Raw genomic sequence first — 14,343 nt, 5'->3', positions numbered from 1 at the left:
TTCCTGTGGTTCAGATATTGACTGTTTTCTGACACACTCATATGTTGTCACCCTCATTATTAAGTTTAATTGAAATTTTATGCAATACTGGGCGTTTCTATTTGCTCCTATTATGACCTATTATGCTCATTTCCAGCTATATATTTTTATTTTTGGATTCCACTAGAGTAGCTTTGCATGATTCACAGTTAAAAAAACAAACAAAACTATTTATCTTATACTGGCCCTTTATGCAGCCCCTCAGTTCATCCTCTGTCTCTAAGAGGCAGTCATAGCTCCCTCCGGATGAGCCCACTCTCTTCTGATTGGCCAGCTTTTGGGAAGCCTGCTGAGTTGTGTTAAGTTACTGCCAATGAAAACACAACATTTCCTGCTTTAATGCTTCATATTAGAAGCTTTTCAATGACTAAATAATGGGAGATGTTCATTGTGAAGAATTTACAGGAAATGACATGTGTTCCTCACTAGATTAGCAGAGCTTTGTTAGCAGCGCTAAAAACCAGTCGACACAACAACGTATGGAGATATGTGAATCTCTTTGTTCAGTGGATCAGTTAGAAATAATGCAGGGAGGAATAGTACAAGCAGAAACTGCAGACAACCAGCACACCTTCAACAGGTAAACTACTTATTTGACTTTGCTGTGCTGTGCTATGGAAAAACACTCACAGCCTGCCAGCTCGACTACATTCATGACTCGGCATGACTACCCCCAAAACAATGGAAGGATGCCATAATGTTAGCGGAGCGGAGCAGTGAACTTGCACACTGTGCGTAGAGCAGATGACCATATAAAGAATTCCATCACTAGTTGATGTCGACTCGGGCTGAAAGTAGAAAAAACAGTTGGAAATCGAGCGTTCAGAGCAGTCTGAAGCCGGTGCTTTTTGCTCACAGGGATTACTTCTACATACACTCACCTCAATATTTGACACTTTGGCCCCGTATAATATGAACATCCAACATTGTAACATTATGTATATGACTGAAAATAAGGAAAAGCATAATAGGTCCTCTTTAAAAACAAACACATCATCCCCCCTTTACTGTCATCCTGAAGGAGAAAACAACCAACCAAGTGTGGCTTTATCCACGAGCTATGTTGTCTCCGGAGCGTGAAATCTCCATTTCTGCTGAGGCGCCCGTAGGACAGCCGAGCAAAGCTCTGTTCACCACAGCTCCGGAACTGGAGCATTAAATGCAATTTCCAGCAGGTTTGGTTAGGGAGAACAGAGACGCTGGGGGGATAAAGAGACAGTTTGAGAAGATGACAGAGGAATGAGAGGGTTTTGTTTTCAGTGAATGACAAAGCCTCATTACCGCATGTCATCGGTTCTCTGTTTGGCACACAGTGACCATCTCTTTCCTCTCTCTGGGTCTCATCAGGTTAAGTGGCCTGCATGCACACACAGGCCCCTGTAATGGCTAACCATTTGGATGGTCTCCCAAAGCCACAGCAGTAGGGATGATGAGGTTGCAGTTAAATCACCAGGAGGCTCTGTGTTCCCTGGGAGTCTTATGTCTCTCACCCTGGAGACCGCTGGGTCACTACTAAGTAGCTCAGGCCTCCTCACACAGACCTCTGCTACATTCTCTGCACAGTGGTCTGCTACTGCACGTGCACCACATGATTATGCATTTTGTATCTCGTCTTTTCTGGGTGCAGTTCCCTAAGGTTGTAGCCAGACATTGATGTCAGCTGGATTATGATAGGAAAGGCGTGCAATCCTCATTTCAGCACAAGCCACTGTCCAAAGCACTTCCATTTGCAGTACACTAGGATATGATCCAATTATGTGTGCGTGTATCAGTGTGTGTCTGGAGAAAGTAGAAGTCTCTGAACGCCTTTAAAACCTCTTTAATACAATTGCACTCAGAGTTTTTGTGCTGACCCCGAATCACCTCCTGTCTTTGCTGCAAACAGGGGAGCCAATTTAGAGAATTTAAAGTAACCTTGAGAAGAAGTTTTTTAGACATGTTTTCCCACAGGCTTGTGGAGTTTGGTAGAATTGAGGGGATGTAAAATTCCCCCATCTGGCCCCAGAAAGACAGTGGAGAAGCTTGTAGCAGAGCAGAGAGGGCGAGAGAAAGGGGGTGGGCAAAGGACATTGAGTACAAGCTTTCCTTGCCAAGGCTCTGTATTGTTAATGCATGTCAGGCAGTTTGAGAGTGCTCGGCTTTTGTGCCTTGATTCATTGTACCAGCCACCGAGCATGAGAAAAGAGTGCATACAGGGCTTCTTTGTGAAGCTCAAGTTAGTGACAAGGTCAGATACAGACAGAGATTTACCCTTTTTTTTTCCCTTTTAGATTACGAAGCAATTGCTTCAGCTACTGTCAAGGTACCAACAACATGTCCTTCTCACAAGCATATTGAGCCATGATGCTGGAGAGAAAAAATGCATATTATAGCAAAATACTTTAGTTTCATGTTTCCTTTAGTTCTTCAAAACTTTGTCTTTTATATTTTAAAGGTTTATTTAATCTTTTTTATCTATCTTCATTACAGCAAATAATGCTCTAAAACATTACTTTGAGATAGGCTTGTAAAATAAAGACTGTTTGTTTTTTATGGTCTTAAAAGTGGCAATTCTTATTGTATTTCATGCCTGTTTTAACAAGCTTGTGGACTGAGACTTGGAAGTTTCAACCTCATGCAACATTTGAGCTATAAAAAGCTAATAAAAGATCTGATTAATTTGACAACATTTAGGTACACGTGATCCAACCCCCCACCCCCCAAATGCATCACCCCACTATCATTATCACTCGCTGAATATAGCGTAAAGCTTACTGCTTACAGTGTATCTGTGCATCGGCGTCAAGATATCAAAATGCTCCAGAGACATTAGAGCCAGCAGTAAATTACCAAAGAGCTGTACAGATCAGAAAATGGTTGCAACACAGAGTTAAGTTACAACATAATTCTAAGTAACAACTAAATGGTTACATACATACCCCTAGGGTAGGTGTAAATCATAAAATGTAACTGTAATAGGAAAACAGCTGTTTTTCTACCACACAGCATAATTTTTGCATTAATTGCTGTCTTTTTACAACACAGTAATCCATTTGAGACCTGAATTATTGATATGATATTTCAATATCGATCCAGCTTACTATGACGTGTTACGATGCCAAATGGCTCATATCAGCTTACTCATAGCTGGTGCGTCCCAGTGCAATTCGTCGGATCATGCAGCTGACATGACCAGCTGATGTCTCCCTGGCCAGCGTCTGCAGCAGCAGCTGGCTGCTCCGACAACATCGGTGCAACTTTCCAAATATGTGTTATTTGGATGAACTAACCTCATATTGGGAATCTAAATTGTTACTTTCTTGCCTGAAAAAAATATTTAAACTTAGTAAAGGGACATATCAACAGTCCTACAGCAAAAAGAACTGCAGCTTTCAGCCTGGCCTGTCTCTGCCATTGCTGGTCAGGGCAGCACTACAGTGACTTAGTATCAACCCTGAGGTACAAAGTGGTATTACCAGACAGAACGGGCCAGACGGGGCCAGGGATAACTGGTTAGTCTGCTAACTTCAGTAGATATCTCTGCAGCACAATACATAGACGTCTTTGACATAACGTCCAAACTGTTATTTCTTCCCATTCTGTTGATATTTTTAGTTAATTTTTGAATGTTTTAAACTAAAATAATGGTGAAATCTTACGCATTGTACCTTTTTTTTTTTTTTTTTTTTTTTTTTTTTTTTAAATGTGAAAAACAAATAGTGTGTCATTAAGCAAACATCACCTATTTATGTATATTTAGGACATTTTCATCAAGGGGTAGGATGATAACCAATGTAATATATATAATATATAAAATGTATATATGTTCAACAAATATGGTGGTATTGGACCACTATCGCACAGGTTTATTTTATCACAGTAACATTGTTTATCAAATTTTCAGCGGTTCACTGGGTAGTTGTGACACAGGAGAATAATCTGGTGGAAGTGGAGGTTATACATTGAGACATCAGATGCAACATTGCTTGACTTTTTTTTGCAATCAGCATAATACTTCATGTGTTGTGAATATAAACATTTTTTCACTGCTCTTTATTTTGAGGACATTTGTAATGATTTAAAGCAGTAAAGTATCAGAAGTACTGCATTTAACAATTAGGTGGTTGTTTATGTAATATTTACTAATGTAACTACAGTATTTTTATTTTAGCATATGCTCTACCTACATATTTCTGTCTATCCAAGCATGCATTGGTCAAAAGGTGGGACAATGCAGTTAACGTAAAGCCAGTCTATCGCAGGGGTAACACATAGACAGACACATGCTTTCACACTGCTTTAGTAGGAATCTGTATCACCAGGAGAAAACCCACAGGTACAGAACAGGACAGACAGAACATGTAAACTCTGATCAAGAATGACCAATGCCAGTGATTAAAATCCAGGGCCTTCTTTCTCTGAGACAACAGTGCTTATGGACTACTGTGCCTCCTGTAACATATTCAAACTGTTTGTTGAAGATAAGGTGCTGGAAGTTAGTATTTTTAGGTATTTTTGCCTTGACGTGCAGGTGTCGTTCCTACAAAGGCACCACTGCATTTTTGAATAAGACCAACCCCCTCTGGTATCCTGTAATGATTCCTCAGTACACACCCAACCATTTCATTCGGTGTCTGTTACATGATTTAGCAGCTCTGATGACATTAGGATCCAATGTCGCACTGACGGGATCATACTGTTAAAGAGTTTCTCCCCAGGGTATTAAGCCAGATACAGGATATCCTTACTGACCCATGCTGCTCACCAAGTCTTACCTAATTCAATTGGCAGGTTTTGCAGATACCTGCACTAAGCTTTAAGGACTTATGAAATTTTACAGCAGTGGATGTCTGAGTTGCCAAATATTACACAACAGATGCCTGTCTTCAGCACTCACAGCTTGACATAAAATGGTCAACCCAAGACTTGACAAGCTGTTTCTGCTCTCATGTTCACACTCCTTGTTTCAAGATGATGAGTAGTTTAAAAAAAGAAGCTTGGTTGGTAAGTTAAAATGTAATTTGATGAGGAACATGATAGACTTTTCCAGAGGCACACAAGAGAAACATGCTAGGAACTGAGACAGGTCTTTAAATTTGGAAGACACTGCTGCAACCTGTGGCATTTAAAACCGGAATTAGCATAGGTGATCTTTCTCACCTGTGGCCAGAATAGCAAGCATTAGATGCAACATAATGACAGCTAACCACATGTTTTAAAAGAGATAATTGTTTTATGTTGTTGTTATTCTTATTGCTTATGTATGTGGGCCTTAATTGTGTTTTCTTCTCCTCTCACAATATATATATTTTTTCTTTCTCTAGTGACAGCCATAGCGCCACATGCACTATGCATCCTCCTTGAGGCATCATCAACAAGTTATTTCTGAGACATTGAGTGAGAGCTTAGAGGTGGTGAATCAGGCTTGTGGAAAGGTTGTTGCTGTATTGAATCTTAACATCAGGCAGGAAAACCTATGAAAGTTTCAGCAGCTCTTCATAATATGTCCCATAGCAAGGCATCTGGTCCCTTTTTAACTAGTTTTAGTAGCACTGTTCTATAGAAGCAGAGAGGGAGTGGAGGACTGTTTGTACTAGGCTGCCTCAAGGTGTGAATCTGCATAAATGTGTGAATGTGAAGCAGGCTGGTACTAAAATAAGGTTAGCCCACGTCGTCCCTGTTCTCTCAGTAGATATAGGCTTAAGAAGCAACATACTATCTGATTTGCGGGGATTGTTTTTTATTCCAAAGGGAGCATATGGAATTTAAGTGAGTTGTGAAAGCTAATCTAGAAATTCAGCAAAATAATCATTGCCATTGGTATTTGTCAGCCACACTATTCCTTCAACAGAAACCTTTTTTTGTGACAGAAAATAGAAAACATCTCACTAATATCACAAAGAAACATCTCACTAATGCTTTGAAAGTCCCGTGTCTATACTGAACAACATGATTGAAAATGTTATGCATGGGATTACAAGGAGTTTTTTGTGAGGAAATTGATTTGAAAGAGGCTCATTGACATTGGAACTGAAAAACACTGGAAGCTATCAAATCATCTGTGTTTGTGGAGGGAACTTTGCTAACCATAAACCTATAGCTAACGGAAACTTGACAATATTAGCTTTGTCTGTTTTAGCTAAATGCCAATGAGACTGTCTTAGTTAGACAATGAAATATCAATACCACTCTATAAACTGATAAACCAAATATACAATATAGACAATAAGTTTGCTAACTTAGGTCTCTTTTTAGCTTACTAAAACCAATAACACGTTAGCTTGCTAAATTAATATTTTGGCTAAAGTACATATAGTAAGCATAGGTGAATTCCTCTTAACTACAGTTCTAAGCTCATTTGTAAGAAAAATACATGAATGATAAATTTTTGTATCTTCAATTATATTTTTCTTTGCCCATTGTTGTTGTCCTGATCTAAAAGAACCCCTTATGTGACCCATTCAGAACCTCAGTTTGCTCTCTTTGAAACAAATGATTTTGTCATTTTTGTTCCAGAGTAGATTAATGCCAATTTCAAGCGATGAACCTAAACCAACCTGGAAGCCCCAGATGTGTAATTGCTTATATGTGTCATTCTTAATTGTCCATAATTTATAAATATGTTTACATGAAACGTTTGATTTTGTCTTCCAGGGTTCTAAGCGTCTTCTGAGATCGAATGAGTACGTCCTCCCACCCAGTGGACTGATGGAGACAGATCTGGAGCTCACATTCTCACTACAGGCAAGCACTCTGTCATTATACTGTGAATTCTCACACTGATATGACAGTTACTTGACAGGCAGGATCGCGTTGAAGCCTTTATCCACACTAACGCCCCTTCTCAACTCCACTGCTGTTAGCTGCTTTTCCAAACTTAGTGTGATGTTCAAAATATTCATGAGTATTTATACGTGTGCATGTTTACAGTATTTTGTATAGATTAACTCAGGCTGCAGCTTTTTTGTTATATTGCAGGCAACAGGGAAGTAAAATCCTTGTTGTGGTGCAACTTTACTGTTTATAAGAAGTAGAAAAAATGAATACAGATACATTTTTCTTTTACAGTTGTTGCACATCAAGTTACCATTGAAGAATTTGTGTTCTTATGAAGTAACAAAAACAAATTTTCTGAAATAAGCCTCCATGTGGGTTTTCATCTGAGAGCTGACGAATAAACAATGTGGTCTGCACTGTTTATCTGACTTTATTTTCTGCTTATTGATAGTACCCCCATTTTCTGAAGAGGGACGCTAACAGACTGCAGATCATGCTGCAGAGGAGGAAACGCTACAAGAATCGAACAATCCTGGGTTACAAGACTTTGGCTGTGGGAGTTATCAATATGGCTGAGGTACTGTATGGTGCCTCAACTGGGGCTTTGCATTCAAGCATTTCATTTCATGTTTCATCGTCAGCTGTTAAATTTCTCTTGAGAAACATGTCATTCTGTGCTGACTGTGATTGACATGGCTATTAGTGTCTGTGTACCATGTCTCGCTTGCCAGAGAAAGAGTCTCACATAATTTTAGATGATTCATGTTCATCACACATACTGCTGTGTGAGATTATGGGCCATCTGGAGCTAGCGTCATATGTACTTCTCTGAAAACAGTGCATTCAGCCATGCAACGCAGGAATAACGGACTAGGAGCTGATATAATGCCCGCTGTGGATGATTATTAAATGTAGAGATAAGCACGATTAAGTTGTTTTGGCCTTCATCCAAGTCATTTAATGTTTGGTATCTGCTAATGTGGACTTATGTTTTGCTACATGGTACATGAGTGACATGTGAACCAGGTCCTCAGCCGGATATGCAGTTACATCACCCAAAGTGACTCTGCTCGCTTGCTCATTGATGTCAGTGTGGATATCATAACATGAAACTGCATACTGCTGTTAATTGTGCCATTCTGTGGGTCATTCACTTGCAACCCTTTGCAGAGATGTGTTCCAGTGTTGTAACAGAGGACAGTGGGGATGATTGGAAATCGGGCTTTATATAGCAGAAACAGGTCAATGCCTTTCTCAGGATATAATTAGTTTGGTGTTTGTGTTTGAGAGCGATTGACTTCAAGTCATAGATATATTGAATACCAGACTTCAGTTTGGAATGGAGAAGCACATGTAAGATTTCTGCAATTCTTATTTACAGCATCTGATGCGCTGTCCGTGCTAAGCCAGGGTTACTTTCTAGCTGTAGCCCGAGGACAAGAATTGACTGACATCTAAAAACAAGACTAATGCATTAGTGCAATTTAAAACGCCACTCAACCGCTGCGTTGTTTTGTTGCTTGCTGCAGTAAACAACCCACAGACTTCTGTGAATAAGGCTAGATCGGCCAATACTGTATCCTGTTGGGTAATTATGCTGTCATCTGCTGTAGAGTAAACTCTCTGGTGCCCTCATTCTGAATCTATCGGGGCATTATGTGGGATGAAGTCACTTATTGGACTTTGCACGCTGCGTTCGAGTATACCCCTGCCAGTGTTGACCAAAATTGGCTTACCCCCCGTGTAGCAATTCATCAAGCGAAATATCGAAAGCACCCCCCAGATAGTGCTCAGAACAGAAGCTCATCCCTTCTCGTCTCATTGAAAACGGTGTGTGCAAACTGTGTTATACTGTTTGACTGGGTGATAAAAGCAAATTGGCTTGGCTCATTGAGACATTCGGGATGGAAAAGCAGTATTTTTGTAATGAAGATTTATGTAGATTGCATAGCTGTCAGCTAGCAATCAGTCGGTAAATCTCTGCAAGCATAAAGCAGTGTAAAGGAAGCCATCTCAATCTCTGCTGGATCAGTTTCGGCTCAGTAAAGGGAAAGATAAAATTCTTCCATCCTGCCTGTCTATTGAAGAAATATTGTTTGTTCTGTGCTGCTCCAACATGTCTTTGCTGAGTGATTGACAGGTGCAGGAATTGTACGGAACATGAAGGCATCTCAGAGGACTTGATGTTGAGAGAGATGAATTCCGTCTATCGAGTCCTGTGCTGTATTTATTCAAGAAAAGATAATATCACGTTAAACTGAAGTGTCTTGTATAAATTGGTTTAGAGGCTTTTTTTTAAAAAAAAAAAAATTATTTGAATGGAATGGCTCTAATGTTAGTCGTGTTATGTCCAGGTGATGCAACACCCGACAGACGGAGGACAGATTCTGGGTCTCCATAGCAACGTGAAGGAGGCGCCAGTGCGTGTGGCGGAGATCAGCGTGTACTCACTGTCCAGCCAGCCCATCGACCACGAGGACGGTAGCGGACAGGCTGGCCAAAAGACAAAAACCTCAGGTGGGCACAGTCATCTCCAGTCCTCCTTCACAGGTCTGTTAGACAGGCCATGCTGCCCTCTCAAATCCTGTCTGTAATTTCAGCCTCCACCCTGGAGCCAGCCCTCCCTGCTCAGGCCTCTCCCTCCCCTCCTTCCACATGGCTCCTATTTCCCAACCGAGGACAGAATCCCAGGCCAACCTATGGCCAAGGATATGTTATTCTCCTCAGCTATGGTTGTAATGTTGATTTGAGAGTTGAACAGATGTAGGGCCTATTACCTTACACAGCTCTAATTCTGGACAGGGAGGGGGGGGAAATATTGGGCTCTGCTCGGACTCCACGCCTTCATCCTGCTATGCTGATCCCTCGCTGTTCTGGATGTTATTAAGGAGGCCGCTCAAACATAACAGATGAGCTCATGCACCAAGTATTAAACTTGTGTCACTGTGAGGGAAAGAAAGATGTTTATCTTTCTCCTCTCTGCAGTGATCCTTAATAACATCCATCCCATCGAGGAACATAAAACAGGATGTTTCACAGACAAAAGGAAGTCTGAATTAGTTATTTAAAAAAAAAAAAAAAACTTTCTTCACCTGCTCTGTTCTCAGCTGTCAAACTCGCAGTAAAATCAACCTCTTTAGGAATGTGGCTGCTCACACCAATAAAATCAAACCATGAAATAAAAGAACAACAGTAAAACATTTCAACCACTGAAATGCCATTAAAACTTAATCAGCTCTACAATCTAATTTGCACATAATAAGAGTTTCATTACATTTCATCAGGCAAATTTAGAATTTAATTATGTGCACAGAAGACGCTTTTGCATAACCATATATTTTCCTCATCATTCTTTCACCAAGTAGTCAAAACAACTCTGCTGAAGAGCAGAGGGAGAATTTAAACAACTTTATCCACACAAGATGGAAAATTGTCTTTTGGTTCACCATGACATTTGTGAAAAATACACAATATACAGAAAGCATCATTTACATTATAATTGAATTATACTCTTTGGAATTTTAACACTTTTGCCTTCTATAGCAGTGTAAGTACAAGATATAGATAAGAAGAGAAGCTTTCATATTGGATGCATGAATTAATTCAGAACAAATTACTTCCCATAGACATTCTCTTCTCTCCCAAAAAAATTGAGTGTGTGTTTAAGCACAAATAAGGCAGTGACCTTGTCTTTCCGCTCGCTTCTTTGAGGTCACCATGTAAACCCTATTTCCCTCAGTTCTAGTTCAAAAATGACATTTCTGTGGGTAAACTTGCAAATTTGAATCTTTACCAATGTAGTGCTAAACATGTATCCTTGTATTTTGACATTTTTGTGTGTGTGTGTTTGTGGCTCTCCTACCTCAGACCGCTCCCCAGACATGGATAACTATTCTGAGGAGGACGATGACAGCTACTCGTCAGAGCAGGAAGCCAGTGATGACGCAGTTCATGGCCAGGTCAGTGCCATAAAATAGTAATGTTGTTCAAATGCAGCTTTTGTGTTTATTCAAGAATACATTTAACTTGAATGTACTGTCTGCTGGTAGAACTCGTGGGGCACTTTGATATTAATGCATCAGATATTTCATCCACACTTACACTACCTTCCCTTCATTTCAGGATCTTTATGATGAAGACGATGAGGTCAGGAAGCCTAAGAAAGCCCGGAGGAAAATGATCCGAACCACCTCCATGACCAGGGTTAGTTCCCTCTGTTTCCGCCACATAGCGTCCAGTTTTATGCTCGCCAATCATTGACTATGAGAATAACTCAAGACCTGTGCTTGCTGTCGTACAAGCTTTTAAGGGAAAAGCACACACTGTGTTCCATTTGTTCAAGCCATTAGGACGATGCGGATGAGCATGTAAATGAACGCTGTGGGTTCACTGGACTGATTATAATGGTCTTTACATAGAGTGGCTGTGAATGAGTAATCCAGTGGACAGTTACTGGGAGAACTGATAAGCCCGAGTCCAGCTGTCATGTTTATTTAATCATGACAGTTATTCCCTTTTCAACGGGTTCATTTTATTTTAATTGCGTGTTTCTTTTCTGTTACAGCAACCTAACTTCAAACAGAAGTTTGTGGCCTTGCTCAAGAGGTTCAAGGTAACAGATGAGGTGAGTTGTGAAAAGAATAATTGCTTTGTTGTGATTGACACCCAGGAGAACATGCTCAGGGTCAAAGTAAACAATGTGGTGAATTTTAGGGGGGCACAGCACAGCCTCCTCAGTGCACCCGCCTGGGATTTCTCAGGCCTTTTTGTTATGAAGTAAGTCAGATGTGAAACAAATCAGTTATTAAATTGCCTTGGGGGCAGGAGGAAATAATCTCAGTATTGAGCGTATAAACAGCATATTGCTACATTGTTGCTAATGTGTCCCCTACTGGAGCAGAATCGCCTTTGAAGAAATCACTGTCACAACAGAGGTACAAGCATCATTATGGTGTTAGGCTGCATTACCTCTGCGCACATGGATGTATGACTCATACATTGCCATTAGCAGCGATTCGTATACTGAATCCATTAACGGCCTTATTTTCCACTACTTAATCTAATGATAAATGTGGGCTCATATGCTTGTCCTATTTAGGTTTGTGTTTTTCTTCTGCAAAGTCCTTTTGAATAAATGTTTCTGTGGATTCTACATAATGGCATGTAATCAGGTCATCAGCAGGACGTCGAGCACTTGTGCGCAGCAAACCCCTAGATGTCCATTAGTGTATAATCGGTGTTAGGCCATAATAATGATAATTATTACCACTGAACTGTGAAATCTATAGGAATAATTTAGATATGCAAGCTTCTTCTCTTTTCTTCCTTTTTCTGACATCAAAAACATCCATAGTTTACGTTCTATTCTTAACCACATAGGTTTTCAGAGTTTTTACACATGCCTTTAAGTTTATTGGTAACTAATATAATTGGGACCAAAGGGACCTGTTTGAGAGTTTTAACCTAGCGATGCTTACAAGAGCCTCCCAGCCATCTGAGTTGTGCTTCGCTGGATGGTTCTGGAAGCTCCAGGTGGCCCGATGATCTTTTATCACGTTCCCTGTCTCTAATCCCTTCCTTGTGGCTGGGCAGTGTGCAGGGCCACAGCTCTATAAATACATAGCCAGGAGGAGGAGAGGGGACAGACTGTGTTTATCTGCTCCCTGCCAGTTCCTGCACTTATGGAGTGGCATTAATCACCTGATTAGTCCACAAGCCTGCCTGGGTGCAGTTCCTATGTACATCCCTACTGTGCAGCTGGCAGATCAAGGCTCAGCACCTTAGCCCTCCTCTAGCACTCACTCACCTTTTAATTGGCCTGCTTAGGACCAAGGCAGGGATGTATTTATAGCATAGATTTTCTCATTTTTACAGCCTTCAGTGTTCTCGTTCATTCTTTAAGCTCCATTAGCACAGCTGTGAAAGTGATTAGCTAAAACACAGCAGCAGTCACTCCCTACACTTATTTAATCTATGTCCGTTATTACAAATCCCCTCTTTACAGCGTACTGATGTGTTGATGATGTGTCTATCTGGTACGGCAGGTCCTGGACTCTGACCCAGTAGACCAGACCCAGGAAGTGGAGGAGGATCTGGACTTACTCTACGACAGTCTGGAGGTGTACAACCAGAGTGACAGTGGGCCAGAGATGGAGGACAACGAGAGTGTCCTGAGCACTCCCAAGCCCAAACTCAAGTATGTCTGTTCTTACTGTTTTCCTCACAGGGGGATGCACATTATGCCATGTAAATAGCATAATGTGTGACAGAAGATGAGCATTTGTCTTGTCATAAATTGCTTAAGATTTTTTTGTTTTGTTTATATGCCTGTGTACAACCTGTATAGGAATTTATGAAGGTTAAAATTAAAATTAAGATTTGTTGGCTAATATTGAAGAAGAAATGATACATTTGTACAAAATAACTAGTTGATATCCTACATACATTGTTATTGACCCTTCAAATGGAACTGCCCAGAAAAAAAATGTTGGTTTTCTCAATTTCTAATCTTTATTTCTGTTTTCAGGCCATTCTTTGAAGGCATGTCTCACTCCAGCTCCCAGACAGAGATTGGAAGCATACACAGCCAAAAAAGCCAGCAGAGAGAGCTGTCATGTCCGGTAAGTTGATCACCAGACACTCTATTAAAAAAAAAAACACTATTTACCCATAAAGTTGTGCATCCTTGTTGCTGGAGAGATCCGTTTTGTAAACATTGTTATGTAAAGGATTTGCCTATGGGCGATGTTTAAATGTCTGACAGCCCTGTATGCTTATAATGGTCCAGGGATTCCCAAGGACCATGATACTACGTGAGAGAAATTCAGGGCATGAGCGCAATGCAGCTCAGCAGCTCCCACCCCTGCAGGATAGGATGGAAGCCTGCAGTCCTTACCCTATTCACCCCTGCAGCCATCTAGTATTTATAGGGACTGACACCAAATGACCCCTCCACCACCATCAACACACACGCAGACAGAAATATGCTCCCATGCTCAGAGAGAAGATTGGATGGAGAAATCCCTGAACTCCTACTCAAAGATTTATGGCCCATTGGAAACAACAAGGGCAGAGAATGAGGGAGAGAGACATGTCGAGTCTGATGGCGAGAGAGGGAGTGCTGTTTATAAATATCTGGGAATCCATTTTACCCTGTAATAAAACAGCCTGGAGCATTTCAGACTGCTATGGCCCTCCATTTTGCTCAATAAATGTCTCTAGTCGAACTTCATAAACACGTCTTGCAGGCAAAACAGAAAGTCTTTGATGTAATATTGAATTAAATTATGAATTAAACTAGATGTTACAAGATGCACTTAAACACTTTTAGTCAAGTAAACTTGAGCACAGGAGTGTGTCAATTATTCTTTTGTGGTTTGTGTTAGCTGGCAGCTGTACTGAAATGTATACAGGCTTTCCAGTCACCTCACTTGGAGATATTTATACTTGGCAGCTCTTCCGCTGTCACTAGACTCGATTGTGTGAAGCCACCATTGTGAAACCAGTCAGTTGCACACCCCGAGAGTGGTCAGTTTTGACCTGAACAGA

The 14,343-nt window shown here is 40.7% G+C and overlaps 1 protein-coding gene across 2 annotated transcripts in view; it reads left to right on the top strand.

The window, feature by feature from the left end:
- Positions 1-14,343, top strand: part of zmp:0000000755 (phosphofurin acidic cluster sorting protein 2) — a 48,333-nt gene that overhangs the window by 22,709 nt on the left and 11,281 nt on the right. For both annotated transcript variants that reach the window (XM_067609645.1, XM_067609644.1), the window contains exons 3-10: positions 6,673-6,762; positions 7,247-7,372; positions 9,150-9,312; positions 10,663-10,754; positions 10,918-10,998; positions 11,360-11,419; positions 12,840-12,991; positions 13,322-13,415. In XM_067609645.1, the coding sequence (XP_067465746.1) occupies positions 6,673-6,762; positions 7,247-7,372; positions 9,150-9,312; positions 10,663-10,754; positions 10,918-10,998; positions 11,360-11,419; positions 12,840-12,991; positions 13,322-13,415 (858 nt within the window). The remainder of the gene's footprint in view (positions 1-6,672; positions 6,763-7,246; positions 7,373-9,149; positions 9,313-10,662; positions 10,755-10,917; positions 10,999-11,359; positions 11,420-12,839; positions 12,992-13,321; positions 13,416-14,343) is intronic.

Source organism: Thunnus thynnus, chromosome 14 (assembly GCF_963924715.1).
Source record: "Thunnus thynnus chromosome 14, fThuThy2.1, whole genome shotgun sequence".
NCBI classification, from domain to species: Eukaryota; Metazoa; Chordata; class Actinopteri; order Scombriformes; family Scombridae; genus Thunnus; species Thunnus thynnus.
Note: the sequence above shows the minus strand (reverse complement) of the source record. Positions and strands in the feature narration are given on the sequence as shown.